Source organism: Chlorocebus sabaeus, chromosome 3 (genome assembly GCF_047675955.1).
Source record: "Chlorocebus sabaeus isolate Y175 chromosome 3, mChlSab1.0.hap1, whole genome shotgun sequence".
Lineage (NCBI taxonomy): Eukaryota > Metazoa > Chordata > Mammalia > Primates > Cercopithecidae > Chlorocebus > Chlorocebus sabaeus.
The window spans coordinates 20,416,941-20,430,470 of NC_132906.1; the positions used below are offsets into that span (position 1 = coordinate 20,416,941).

The window sequence follows — 13,530 nt, forward strand, 5'->3', positions numbered from 1 at the left end:
TTAGAGACATCCTAAGGGCAAGACCATTTAGACTCTCCAACATGTAAGAAGTGGCGGAGCAAGAAAAGGTTAGGAAACACAGAGATCGAGGTGTCACAGAGCCAATAGAAGGGATGGTTTCAAGAATAAAAATCTGGGCCAGGCGCATCGGCTCACTCCTGTAATCCCAGCATTTTGGGAGGCCCAGACCAAAGGATCGCTTGAGGCCAACTTGGGTAACATAGCTAGTCCCCCCTTCTCTCTACTAACAATAAAACAATTAGCTGGACTTTGCGGCGCCCGTCTGTAGTCCCACTACTGGAGAGGCTGAGGCGGGAGGATGGCTTGAGCCCAGGAGGTCGAGGATACAGGGAGCCAGGATAGCGCCACTGTACTCCAGCTTGGGCGACAGAGCGAGATCCTGTCTGAAAATAAATACACAAATAAATAAAAATCTGATCGACAATGCAAACGCCGCAAATAGGTCAAGTAAGACGGGCATTGGATAATATCCAATGGTTTAGGGGATTTTCAAAACTACGAGGTGACTTTTGTCAGTGCAGTCCCCGTGGAACAGCAGGCACAGAAGTCGGTTTGCAGGATCCTGAAGAATTAGTGGGCTGGGGACAGGCTAGATCAATTAAGTGTTTTTGACTTGCCGATTTGTTTTTAAAATTTGCGAATGCATTCGACATGATGGCATGATTGAGGGTCCTGAAAAGATGTTGAAAGACCGAACCTGAAAGCCCAGGATGGGGAATAACCTGTGTAAAGCCAGTTACACTTGGACTGGAACTAGATGAAAATCGCTTTCAATGCCAAGATGATCCGAAACGCTATCTGAAACGCTTTTACAAAGGGCAGGAGGAGACCTGCTGTTTATTGAGCACTCACTGAGAGCCACCCCATGTCCTATTTTGAGTCTAGGGATAAAACTGGAAGACAGATCGACTCCTTAGCCGGTTCTTTCCATGAAAACGTTGATAATGAATTTAAAAAGCACTCCCTTAAGTTTAACCTCTCCTGTAGTTGGTAACCCATCTGCATTCTTTAGAACGTCACAAGGAAGAAACCGTGCCCGGCGCAGCTTGCCCTGGAGCGCAGCTGGAGTGCGGCTGAGTCTTCGCTCAGCTGAAGCCGGTTACTGTCCAGTGGGATTTCGCTCAAGCTTCAGCACCCCCAGGAGGGGAGGCGCCTGCAGCGCGGGCCGCCAGCGTTTGGAGGGAGGCGGGCGCGGGCTGCAGGCACCGGGAGACTGCAAGAGCGAGAGACAGGGGCACTGGGAGGCGTCTCCCGGGACCCGTGTGTGCTCCCGTCGCCAGCGCGGTGGCCAGCCTAGCCCAGCCCGGGCTTTCCTCGCCACTCTCCGCGCGCCCGGCCCCGGGGGAGGCCGCTCCTCTCCGCGCGGCCGCCCGGTGTCCGTGACCACCCGGCGGCCGCTTTCGGTTCCGCGCCTTATAAGGCCTGACAGGGGGGTCACGTGCGTCCCGGGCCGCCCGCCGGGAGGAGGGGGCGGCGGGGGGGGAGGGGCGGGCAGCGGGGAGGAAAAGGGGAGGGCGCCGGGGGCGGAGGAAGGAGCGAGGGGCGGATTCTGCGCCCGTGGGAGGCGGCGGCGGCGGCGGGGAGCGGACCGTTCGGAGCCGCGCAGGGGAGCGGGACCGTGGAGGAGGAGGAGGCGGCGGAGGAGGAAGGGACCGGCGCGGGGGCGGGAGAGCGCGGCGGAAGCCGGAGACGGCGGGTGGGCCGGTGGCTGGCCCTGGGCGGGGAGTCGGGGCGGCGGCGGCTGCCGAGAGGGACCGCGGCGAGGGAAGCGCATCCAGCAGCCCCGGCGCAGCGGCGGCGGCGGGGACTCGGGTCCGCGCGCCCCGGCGGCCGGCGGGCGCGGGCCGGCGCGATGGAGCCGCAGCACGTGCGCCCCGCGCCTGGCGCCCACAGCCCAGCGTGGGAGGAACCGGTGGGTACCGCGCCCGCGCCCACCCCCTCCCGCTTCTCCTCTGCTCCCCCCGCCCGGGCCGGGTTCCGTTCAGGAAATGGCCCGGGATGAGGTCCCCAGCTGCTTCCCAGCCGGGGCAGCGCTTCCTCCGCCGCCCGGGCTCCTCCTCGCGCGCCGCCTGGAGCGCCTTTGTCCGGCTGATCGAGGCTCTCCCCGAGCAACCGCTGGCGAACCGCTGGCGACGGCCCTGCGAGGACCGTTTCCCGGCTTCATCGACTCAACTTTTTACTTGCTTTGAGAGCGTGGAATGTAGGCGGGGGAGAGGAGAAGCCAGGCTGCGCGGTCGGCGTGGGGAGTCGGAAGAGCCCGGTTTTCCCTGCCGAGACCGCGCCCTGGTCGTCACCTGGGCGCGCAGGTTCCCGGGGACCCGCGCCTGGAGAGGGTGAGCGCGGCGCGGAGCCCAGAACCACGCCTCCGACTCCTGCCAGCCGCTAAAGCTTGGGCGTCTGGAGGGTGCAACGGGTTTTGCCGGGGACGAAGCTGTAAGCTGACTTCGCTTTCGCCTGGGATTTCGCTGCACACGCAACGCGGAGGTTGAGTAATTTTAGGAGCCAAGAGTAGTGTGTGTGCATGTCTTATGTGTGCAAGGATAAGGAGGAAGAGACCGGGGGCTTTGGATTTGTTCTCTCAAACTCCCTCAACTTCCTTCGTTCTTCCGATTCTAACAGAGCCGTCTCACATCCCTCCAGGGATTCCACCCCGGAATCCCCCTCTCTCACTCAGAGCTCTGGAAGCCTGTTTGGGCTGCCTTTTCCCTGGCGTCGAATTTTGGCTCTCCACACCCTGCCTCGATATTTGCTACTCCCTCTTGGTTGACATTCTGAGCCAGTCTGAAAAGCCCCTTCCGAAATTTCTGGCCTCACCCGTGTTCCGGTCAACGTGTTCGGATGCTGGTTTCCCAGGGACTCTGAGTCTGCTCAGGCCGGCCCTCTGCCTGTTGAGAGCCGCTAGGTCAGGTGCCAGGGTTGACTGTCCTTTTTCTTTTCTAAGTATATACGCTGTCAGCTCCTTTGCTCAGAGTACGTTTCCTCGGCTTGATTCCTGACCTTTCAGAAGCGTCCTTCGACTCTGATCCCTCTGCATCTGCAGCTGTCTTTGTTTTCGTGAATTTGAACATGTCGTCAGGTTGCCCATCTGCTCAGGTTTCTTCCATTGTGGTTATCACGGGGGCTTAAGCTAGTCTCCAAATTAAAAATACAATCCAGTTTTGAAGTTTAAATCAAAGATCATTGAGAACTAAATTCAGTGACTTTACTTTTAAACTTTCCTGTAGGAACCTGGATACTTTAAGCCAACACCAATCACAATGGAAATATCCGGGTGTATGTTATTTTCCTTTAGGCTGTTGATGTCAGAACTACTTGACATTTAGAAAATTAGAGAAAGAAGTTTTTTTTTCTTCTCTAAAGTGACAAGTGAAATGCTCATTTATTTTCCACAGAAAATATTCAGTTTCCAGTCTTAGCACTGGAGCTTTTAAAACTAGAGCCCTAACATAAATGTGTGAATGGACTGCAATACTTTATCCAGACTGCAGAACCATCTTTTAAAAATTAAGTTTATTTTCTTTAAACACTGAAGACCTTTTCATTTGCTCTGCACCTATTTTCATTCCGCACCTATTGTGTTCCAGGACTGTTGGATAGCAGTTACCAACAACAGAGAGACAGATCCTTGACCTCAGAAAGCTGATGTTCTTAACTAAACAGAATGTCTTGTTTCATATATGTTAATGGTTTATAATCAGAAAGTCACAGAAAATACATTCAGAGATCATGGGTGTGAGGCTTCAAATAATACTTTTTACAAGCGACTTTATTCTAAACCCCGTGGTCACACAGATATGACCAAGTCCATCTAAGAACTAACGAGGGGAATTCTCATTTAACTTCTTAAAAAAAGACAATTTATCCAAATTACTAAAAAGTGGCATATAAAGATAAATGTGGGATACGTTAGGGAAAAAAGTGTTTAAATGTTAAATCTTCCAGGCATTTGGAGCAAGGGTAAGGGGGATGGAGAGACAGTTTAATCTACATATGTTTTGAAGGGACACAAAATCCATCAGAATTGGGGATTTGTGACCTGTTTTGGGGTCAGCAATCCCTTCAAGAATCTGATCAAAGCTATGGACCCTCTTTCCCTCAAACATGCACTAATGTGACATACATGTTACGTACATATATTTTATATATGTATTTATGTGTGTGTGTGTATATATATATGTAAAACATTTTAATACAATTTCAAGAGTATCACAGATTTCTTTAAGACCAATCTGGATCCTCAAGGACCTCAGGTTAGAAACACCTGCTTTGACTTGGACTCCATTTCAAAGGTTTTTTTAATTTAAAAACTTTTTATTTTTTTATTTTTTTATTTATTATTTTTTTTTGAGATGGAGTCTCGCTCTGTCGCCCAGGCTGGAGTGCAGTGGCCGGATCTCAGCTCACTGCAAGCTCCACCTCCCAGGTTCACGCCATTCTCCTGCCTCAGCCTCCCGAGTAGCTGGGACTACAGGCGCCCGCCACCTCGCCCGGCTAGTTTTTTGTATTTTTAGTAGAGACGGCGTTTCACCATGTTAGCCAGGATGGTCTCGATCTCCTGACCTCGTGATCCGCCCGTCTCGGCCTCCCAAAGTGCTGGGATTACAGGCTTGAGCCACCGCGCCCGGCCTATTTATTTTTTTTGAGACAGGAACTTGCTGTGTTGCCCAGGCTGGAGTGCAGTGCTGTGATTGTAGCTCACTGCAGCCAGGAACTCCTGGACTCGAGGGATCCTCCCGCCTCAGCCTCCTGAGTAGCTAGGACTACAGGCACATGCCATTACGCTGGGCTCATTTTGGATTTTTTTGTAGAGGTGGGATCTACCCAGGCTGGTCTCAAACTTGTGGCCTTAAGGGATCCTCCTGACATGGCATCCCAAAGAGCTAGGATTACAGGTCAGAGTTTATCAAATTTGCTTTTTAAATTCAAATATAGGCAACTTAATGCTTTACCATAAAAGTATGCTCATTTACATTTAGGAAAAGAAATGTTCAATACTGAACAATATTGAATATGCTTAATATTCATTCTGTTCAATAATGCACAGATCCTGTTGCATTATCCCTTACGGGATAACATAAGGGCATGTACATATAACAACAGCATACGTGTAACCATTTACTCTCCTCATTGTTTGAGACAGTGTCTCACTGTGTCACCCAGGCTGGAGTGCAGGGGCCAGATTCTCAGCTCACTGCAACCTCTGCCTCCTGGGCTCAAGCAATTCTCCTACCTCAGCCTCCCAAGTAGCTGTGACTATAGGTGCTTGCCACCATGCCAGGCTAATTTTGGCATTTTCTTGTATAGATGGACATGGTGGTGCACACCTATAGTCCCAGCTATGTTGCCTAGACTGGCCTTGAACTCCTGGGTTCAAGCAATCTGTCTACCTCAGCCTCCTAAAGTGCTGGGATTACTGGCATGAGCCACTGCACCTGGCCTGTTCTTATTCATTTTTGATGGAACCTAAAACATGATTGTGTGATTCTGCATGTAACTATTCAGGCAGAAGAGCAAACACAGTATCAGGAATTGATGATGACAAACAGTAAAGAGAACAGCACTTTTCTTTCTTTTTTGTTTTTGAGACAGTGTCGCTCTGTTGCCCAGGCAGGAGTGCAGTGGTGCCATCTTGACTCACTGCAACCTCCGCCTCCTGGATTCAAGTGATTCTCCTGCCTCAGCCTCCCGAGTAGCTGGGATTACAGGCGCCTGCCACCATGCCCGGCTAATTTTTTGTATTTTTAGTAGAGACGAGGTTTCACCTTGTTAGCCAGGATGGTCCCGATCTCCTGACCTCGTGATCCACTCACCTCAGCCTCCCAAAGTTTTGGGATTACAGGGGTGAGCCACCGCACCCGGCTCAGCACTTCTTTCTTAAAATGCAGCCATGTTGAGCCGTTGTTGAACTTTACGACACGATTGGGAGATGAACTGAAGTTAGTTAGTTAAGTGAACCATTTAAATAAACGATCAGCCTTATTCTGGCTAAGTCATTGTCCTAAAGAAGATAAATTTTAGCATTCGAAGTTTCTGTGTATTTTCTTTAATGCTAGCTTTGAAATGCAATCAAATTTCAGTGTAAATAGAGGCATAACCTAAATTTCTAATCAATTAAAAAATACTTTAGTGGTGGGCATGGGTGGGTAGAAAGATATTTAGCCAAACAAGCCTTACTGGGGGGAAAATAGGTAGTTAGAATTCTAGCCAACACTTCAAAAATGGGGAAGTACTTACAAAGTAGTCCTTAGTGGGGGGATGCTAGAGTACACTTATAAAATTTGCTTTTGGTGCAGTGGCTCACGCCTGTAATCCCAACACTTTGGGAGGCCAAAGTGGGAGGATCTCTTGAGGCCAGGAGTTTGAGACCAACCTGGGGAAGATGACCAGACCCTGTGTCTAAACAACAACAACAACAACAACAAAACTAGCCAGGCCTGGTGATGCATGTCTGTAGTCCCAGCTATCCTGTGACTACTCTGGGAGGCTGATGCCAGAGGAGCCTTTGAGCCCAGAGTTTAAGGACGCAGTGAGCTGTGATTGGCCATTGCACTCCAGCCTGGGCAAGAGAGCAAGAACTTGTCTCTAAAAAAAGAAAAAAAAATTGTTTTATTTTGAAATGGTTTTATACTAGTTAGTGCTGATAAAAGTATCCAGGTCTAAAGGAAAATTAGGAAGGAAAGAGTTTCAGAGGATAGGGCCAAAATACAAATGAGAGGTTATAAACATCTTTGCATTAGGTCTAGATGATGAAAGGTTTTTGCCTCAGGTGCAAGGATGACCATATGTATATGCAGTTAATATCACGATTAATCCCCAAATCTTTTTCATTCAGGTAACAACTAAGGAAATGGTAATACGTTAAAAGTTTTGAATGTTAAATGCTGAATATGTAGCAAATAGCGTGTTCTTAAGTTTTAATTAAGGCAGTTTCTCAATGCCTGTACTTGGTCAACCTGCAGTATTCTTTGATTGCATGGTTCCTTATTGATTAGGAACACAAGTCCTAGAACACGGCTATATTTTAAGTGCTGACTTGAGCTCTTCAGGATATAAAATGTAACATTCTGCGTATTTATGGTATAATATTTAAGATAAAACCATAGAACATATGAGATTTAAAAGTTGCCAATGGGTATAAAACCCCTTTTGTTGTGAGTAGTGATCAGTAAAAATATAATTCAGAATAACTCTGTAGAAAATAATACACTAATATTCATAAAGTTGGTATCAGCATGAAATTTGGCTGTAACTTACACATCTTCAGTCTAATAGGTGTTCTTTATTTTAGTGGGCCAGGATCTCTATTAAGTAAAAACCTAATGTAGGGGCAGCTACCACCTATTTCCATTTCATCCTAAATGCAGTGTCTACACAGCTTATGTTCAAGTCTTTAATAGTGTGTTTGTCATATGTTCTGAACAGAGATTTCAAAGTAACAATAAAAATGTAAGATGTATCTAAGCAATTATTGGAAAATCTGAAATCACTAAGTAAGGAAAAGATCAAAGAATTCTTATAAATCAAATAAATAATGTAAGATACCTCATATTTGAAATTGTTTCAGTTGCTATTTTGAGCTACATGGCTGAAATGGTTGGAAAGATTGAGACCTTGATGTTGTAATACTTTTAAAGAAGGTGAAGTACATTGGCAGGTACACAGTGCACAAATTAGATAGTCATTCTAAAAACTTCTAATTTACAGATAAGACCGAGAAGAGGGTAGTAAGTCAGGTATCTTAAATAATGGATTCGTTGAAACTGGCTCTTCAGAAGAGGTGATTGCAGAAGTGCAGAGCTGGCTCTGAGGTTAAATCTTTATGAGAAAAGAATACCTTTACTCTGAGGTATTAATGGCTCAGCTCTGGGATATGAAACTTTTTAAGTATCTTTAAGCAATCAGTGTCTGAATCAAAGGGTGAGGTGTGTAATCTGACCTCTTAAAATCACAAAATCAGCGTGGGCATGAGATAATGCCTTTTAGTTTAATCACTCACTGCCTGGATTCTGGAAAATGTTGCTGTATAAAACAAAGTATGAATAGAAGTATATGGTAACTGACAGACTGACTTTTGTTATAGTGTGGTAAAGTGAATAGAACATTAGAATAGTAACCGCATGATTTTGACTTTGGTCCCAGTTTGTGATTTGGGGCCTTAGTTTCTTTACATTAAAAGAGAGGACTAAACTAAGTTTATTCTTTCAAAAGACCCTTTACTACGTGTCCTTGTCTACGTTTCCAAAATATTGGACTTGTCCATGACCAAACAGGTGGGGATGAAGGCCATTATTTTGATTATTTTTCTCTTTTAAGAATTTCCAGAACTATGTTCTTTGCAGATAAAGAATTCATTTTGCCCAACTCCTTCCTTTCCTAAAGGAGTCAATATAGCTGCAGAAATAACTTCTCTGTTATTATTACATAGCAGCAGTCTGCTGTCTTTAAATATCTGTACTAAACACATTTTACATCTTAATGAATTTAATTTACAATGTGATGTCCAGTGTTAGGATTGCATACTATTTCTTAAAGCTTCTTAGAACTGTTAGCTCTAATAAGTCAAATTTCTTGTTGGGAGTAAGACTGCAAGTTAAAAAAACAAAAAACAAAAAACAGAACCTTAGCTTGGAGGAACCTTAAAGGTCATGTCAACTGAAAAAATACGAAAGGAATGGGTACTGAAAGGCATGAACATGATAACAGAGATTGAACGCTTTCTCCAGGTGCAGAGACTCCACAGTCTAGCAGGGACTTTTTGTCCTATTTAAAAATATAGCTAACACCAGTCTGGTGTTCTCTTTGGATGACAAGAGGGATCTGTCGTTTTAGTGTCTTCTCCCGCAGCCCCCTCACACCTGTGAGGCTTCTTTGACGTTGAGCGTGCACAACCCGCTGCCAGTCCGCGGTTCCCAAGTGCTCGCGCAGCCAGCTCGCAGGGGAGTTGTGCGCGGTGGCTACAGCCTGTTGATCCCATTTCCTCTTGCTCTAGTGCGGGCTAGGGAGTGGCTCTGCCAGGACTTCCAAGGCTTTTTGTCTCGGGTACTGGTGTTCGCATGGCTCGAGTGTATTGTTTTCTTCCAGGCAATCTCGGTTAGCGCTTCAGCTTAGACAGTTCTTGTGCATTCTGTCGTCTTGGGCTGCGTGTAGTCTCTTGTTTCTGCGCTTTCTCCACGCCCTTCCCAGTTTCCTGTTAGCCGAAGGGGATCGCTCTTTCTGAACGAAAAGTTCTCAGAGCAGAGCTGAACCTCCCGGAAAATGCTCTTCTCTTCCGTGTGCGCCGGATGGGGGTGGGGGTGGGCCAGAAACTGAACGCCGCAGTCGGGAGAGCTGAGAGGATCGGACGGCCCTGGCGGAGGCGGGAGAGGTACGGTCCTCGGAGTGGGGCTGGGGGTCGGGAGACCGACGAGGGGCAGCGCCAGACTGTCTTGGGGGCAGAGGGGACTTTTATTCAGCTGGAACCACGCGGCGAGGCCCAAGTGTCTCTGGAGAGATTTGGAGTCCAGGAGGTGGCGGGTGCACCCAAGGGTGCCGGGAGGAAGCTCCGGGTTTCCATTCTTCCCCAGGCATCGGTGTTGCCCCTGCTGCCCAGAAGTGAGAGGGGGTGTGCGGGCATCGCCGCTGCGGGGTGGGCTGCAGAGGTTTCCTGCCTCCCCCACCCTCCTGTCCATCCTGGGGACCCCCAGATCGTAGAGGGAGTGGAAGAGATGTTGTTCCAAACCCTGTCACCCCATCCTCTCTACCAGCGCTGGTCCTATCCGAGGCTGGGTGCGCAGGGGTCCCAGGCGGGGGGGGGGGTGTCAGCGACCCCTGCGCCCCATCGTGGCCGCCGCTCCAGCGGGAACCGGGCGGAGGAGCCGGGTGGACTCCTGCCTGGAGGGCTCCTGTCCCGGGCGACCCTTCTCCCGCGGGGGTAGCTGGGGGAACGGAAGATGGCGGCGGCGGCCGGGCGCGGGGTTCCGGGCTCCGCTTGGGCAGAACCCACCCGCTGACCGCCGCCGCCGCCCCCGGCGGGCGGTGCTGTGTCCCTGCAGGAGTCGGAGAGGATGGCAGGGGCCGGAGGCCAGCACCACCCTCCGGGCGCCGCTGGAGGAGCGGCCGCCGAAGCCGGCGCCGCGGTCCCCTCCGCTGCTGCCTCGGCGGGGCCGGGAGAGGATTCGTCTGACAGCGAAGCGGAGCAAGAGGGACCCCAGAAACTGATCCGCAAAGTGTCCACCTCCGGGCAGATCCGGACCAAGGTAGGGCGGAGGAGGCGGGCCTGAAGGCCGCGTGGAAAGCGGGAGGTGGAGAGGGCGCGGGGGCGCTGGAGCGCTGGAGCGCGCTGGGCGATCCCGGGAAGGCGGAGAAGGCGGGGATGGTGGGGATGGTGAGGCGGGGCGGGGCCTGGGGCGCGGGCTGGGCGGGGCGGGGCGGGACGGGGCGGAGCCCGGGGGTCGCTGGACCGCGGTGCTGCGGCAAGGATTCCCGGCTGGCGCGCGGGAGGCTGCGAGCTTGGGCTCCCAGGGAATTCGGCTGGCAGAGGCGGGTGCAGGGAACCCGCGGCTCGGCGGGAGCGTGGGAAAAAGCTGACGCGCAGTCGCGAGTTCCCACTTAGGGAACTTAAAAGGAGAGTTTCAATTTTTCTTCCCTGCTGTTCGGGGGAGCGTGCGCGTGTGCTGGCCAACCAGCCCGCGCTGCAGTGAGCCCTGCTGCTTTCCCTCTTAGGCCCACTGAGAGGGTGGGTGGAAGGTGCCACGGGTCAGCCTTTCCTGCCTCTCTGCCTCCTGCTGCAGTCTGGGAGGCAGAAGCCCCGAGGCAGGCCAGTGGGACATGGTGCGCGCGGCTTAACCGCACCCTGCGTGGCTCCAAGGGCTGGCCTGGCTTTCTTATCGCAGGTTCCCGCCAAGTGCAGGGTTCAGAACCATGCGTCCGTGGTTCTTTTTAATAATGAAAAGTTATCTCTGTGCTATGTGGACATTAGAATGGTGTATTACTCTTGTTAATGGAGCTTGTGCTGTCGACCTGTGAGGTCTCAAAGTTAATTTTTAATTTGATCATGAACATACACAAAGCAAATGTTTATGGACAATAAAGGATTTTTATATATTCTAATTTTTATCGTAGTTTAAAAATCTTCACAGAGTCTGTTATCAGTAGGGAACTTTAATGAGGAATTTGAAAAGGGAACCAATAAAATCATTGGCTTTGGGTACCGTCTTTAAAAATAAATTTTCAAAAAATTCATTCTACACCTATTTTTATGAAAAAATTTTCCCTAAAGTCAATGAACTCCTATTTGGAAACATAATTTTTATTAAATGCCTGTGGAGGCAGGTCACGGTGGCTCATGCCTGTAATCCCAGCACTTTGGGAGGCTGAGGCAGGCGGATCACTTGAGGCCAGGAGTTCCAGACCAGCCTGGCCAACATGGTGAAACCTCATCTCTATTAACAATACAAAAATTAGCTGGGCTTTGGGGCACGCACCTGTGATCCCAGCTCCTCTGGAGGCTGAGGCAGGAGAATCGCTTAAACCCGGGAGGCAGATGTTGCAGCGAGCAGAGATTGCGCAACTGCATTCCAGCCTCAATGACAGTTAGACTGTCCAAAAAAAAGCTAGTGGATTAATGTTTGTATTAACCTGCCTCCTTATTTTCTGAAATACATATGTGTAAGAACAACACACAAGAACAACCGTTGACAAGACACACTTATTAAAGAGTTAGGGATTCAGTCACCTTAGTTAAGAGTACATCTTGTAACTCCTTTTAATAGTGACTTTTTGAGTTTGTAGTAAATTAAGAATATGGCATTTAATGTGTTTTTATAAGATTAAGGCTAAAAAGTTAGGGACTTTTTCCTAAAAGTGTTTTTCACATTTCAAATATTAATTCTGAAAAAAGTTCATAAAACTGTGTTAATGATGGGCAAAATGGCAGGTTAAAAAAAAACATTGTATGGAGGCCAGGCATGGTGGCTCACACCTGTAATCCCAGTACTTTGGGAAAACAAGGTACCTGAGGATCACTGGAGCCCCAGAGTTCAAGGCTGCAGTGAACTGAGATCGTGCCATTGCACTCCAACCTGGGCAATTAAATGAGACTCTATCTCTTAAATAAACAAGCAAACAAACAAACATGTATGTTACATGTTTGTATGAAATGGTCAAAATTCCATGCATACTTATATCAGGATTCACCAGTAGATTTATACTGTTCGAAAGAAAACTTAGGGATGGCTCTAAATTGAATTGAATTATGTCAATCAACAAATTTGTTGGGATTACCACTATATTTTATAGGTTTCATGCGCTCATTGTAATAGCTAAGATTTTATGCTTATGGAGCCTAAAAGTAAATTTAAAAAGCACATTATTTGTGATTTTCTATCTTTCTAATAAAAACATTTAGCATATACATTTTGCCATGATGAGAGATAATTTTTGATTATGAAATGAAATATTGCTTGAATTTCAAAAGTGTATTGAATGTCAGAAATTCTGCATTTTACACTTTCTCATATGTCAGAGAGCATGTAAGTTCATCAACATTTTCATATATGAACACCTGAGATCAGGGTATAAGATTTCTGAGATCAGTGAACTTCAACCTCATACCCCATCTCCTGCAATCGGACTGTTCATGTATGTCACAGACTTCAGCATTTATGTCTTTTATCACATATACTGATTCTCGGGGAAGAAAGTGAGAGCAATAGGGGGAATTTATAGAATGAGAACTACTAAATTTAACATTGGTTCCAAGTCTTCAATTATGATTCAGATGAGAATTAAGGGAAGGATCTTTAGAAAAAGACAAATACTTTCTGTGTCCCTGCACAGGTGTGTAAGATGGGAGCACCTGGAGGAGAGGTAGGCCCTAAGATTAGCTCAAAGTCCAGTCTTTCTTTTTTTTTTTTGAGATGGAGTTTCACTCTTGTTGCCCACGCTAGAGTGCAATGGTGTGATCTCTGCTCACTGCAACCTTCGCCTCCCAGGTTAAAGCGATTCTCCTGCTCCTGCCTCAGCCTCCCGAGTAGCTGGGATTACAGGTATGCGCCACCACGCCCAGCTAATTTTTTATTTTTAGTAAAGACGGGGTTTCTCCATGTTGGTCAGGCTGATCTCGAACTCCCGACCTCAGGTGATATGCCCACCTCTGCCTCCCAGAGTGCTGGGATTACAGGTGTGAGCCTCGGCGCTCAGCCCCGATCATTTTTAAGACAGCACAAGCAGTTCTTGCTCATCTATCCTGCTTTGTCAGTAGGTCAAAACTGGTCCAATATGGAATGCTTCATATGGTTCAACCTAATATGTCATCATTTAACTAACCAGTTCTTTGCAGAAGTAAATATGGGTTGTTTTAGGACAGTGCACTAATCTCAACTTTTTCATAGTGGATTTGATGACTTTTTAAGTAAAGAATGGAACTGGTATAGCTTTTGAAATCAGTGTGGCTTAATAAAATCCTCATGTATATTTTAGCACCCTCATCATAACTCCATACAGTATAGTTTCTGTTCCCCTTTTCATTTT

General features: G+C 48.1%; 1 protein-coding gene across 5 annotated transcripts in view; it reads left to right on the plus strand.

Moving 5' to 3' along the window:
• Positions 1–1,811: 1,811 nt before the first annotated feature.
• The window catches only part of DGKH (diacylglycerol kinase eta), a 198,083-nt gene continuing 186,364 nt past the window's right edge, over positions 1,812–13,530 (plus strand). For 4 of the 5 annotated variants that reach the window (XM_007960238.3, XM_073013763.1, XM_007960243.3 and 1 more), the window contains exons 1-2: positions 1,812–1,933; positions 10,053–10,256. In XM_007960238.3, the coding sequence (XP_007958429.3) occupies positions 1,874–1,933; positions 10,053–10,256 (264 nt within the window). In that variant the 5' untranslated portion in view covers positions 1,812–1,873. Of the gene's footprint in view, positions 1,934–8,839; positions 9,386–10,052; positions 10,257–13,530 lie in introns of those variants that run through there. The other variant, XM_007960239.3, reaches the window with a different exon arrangement.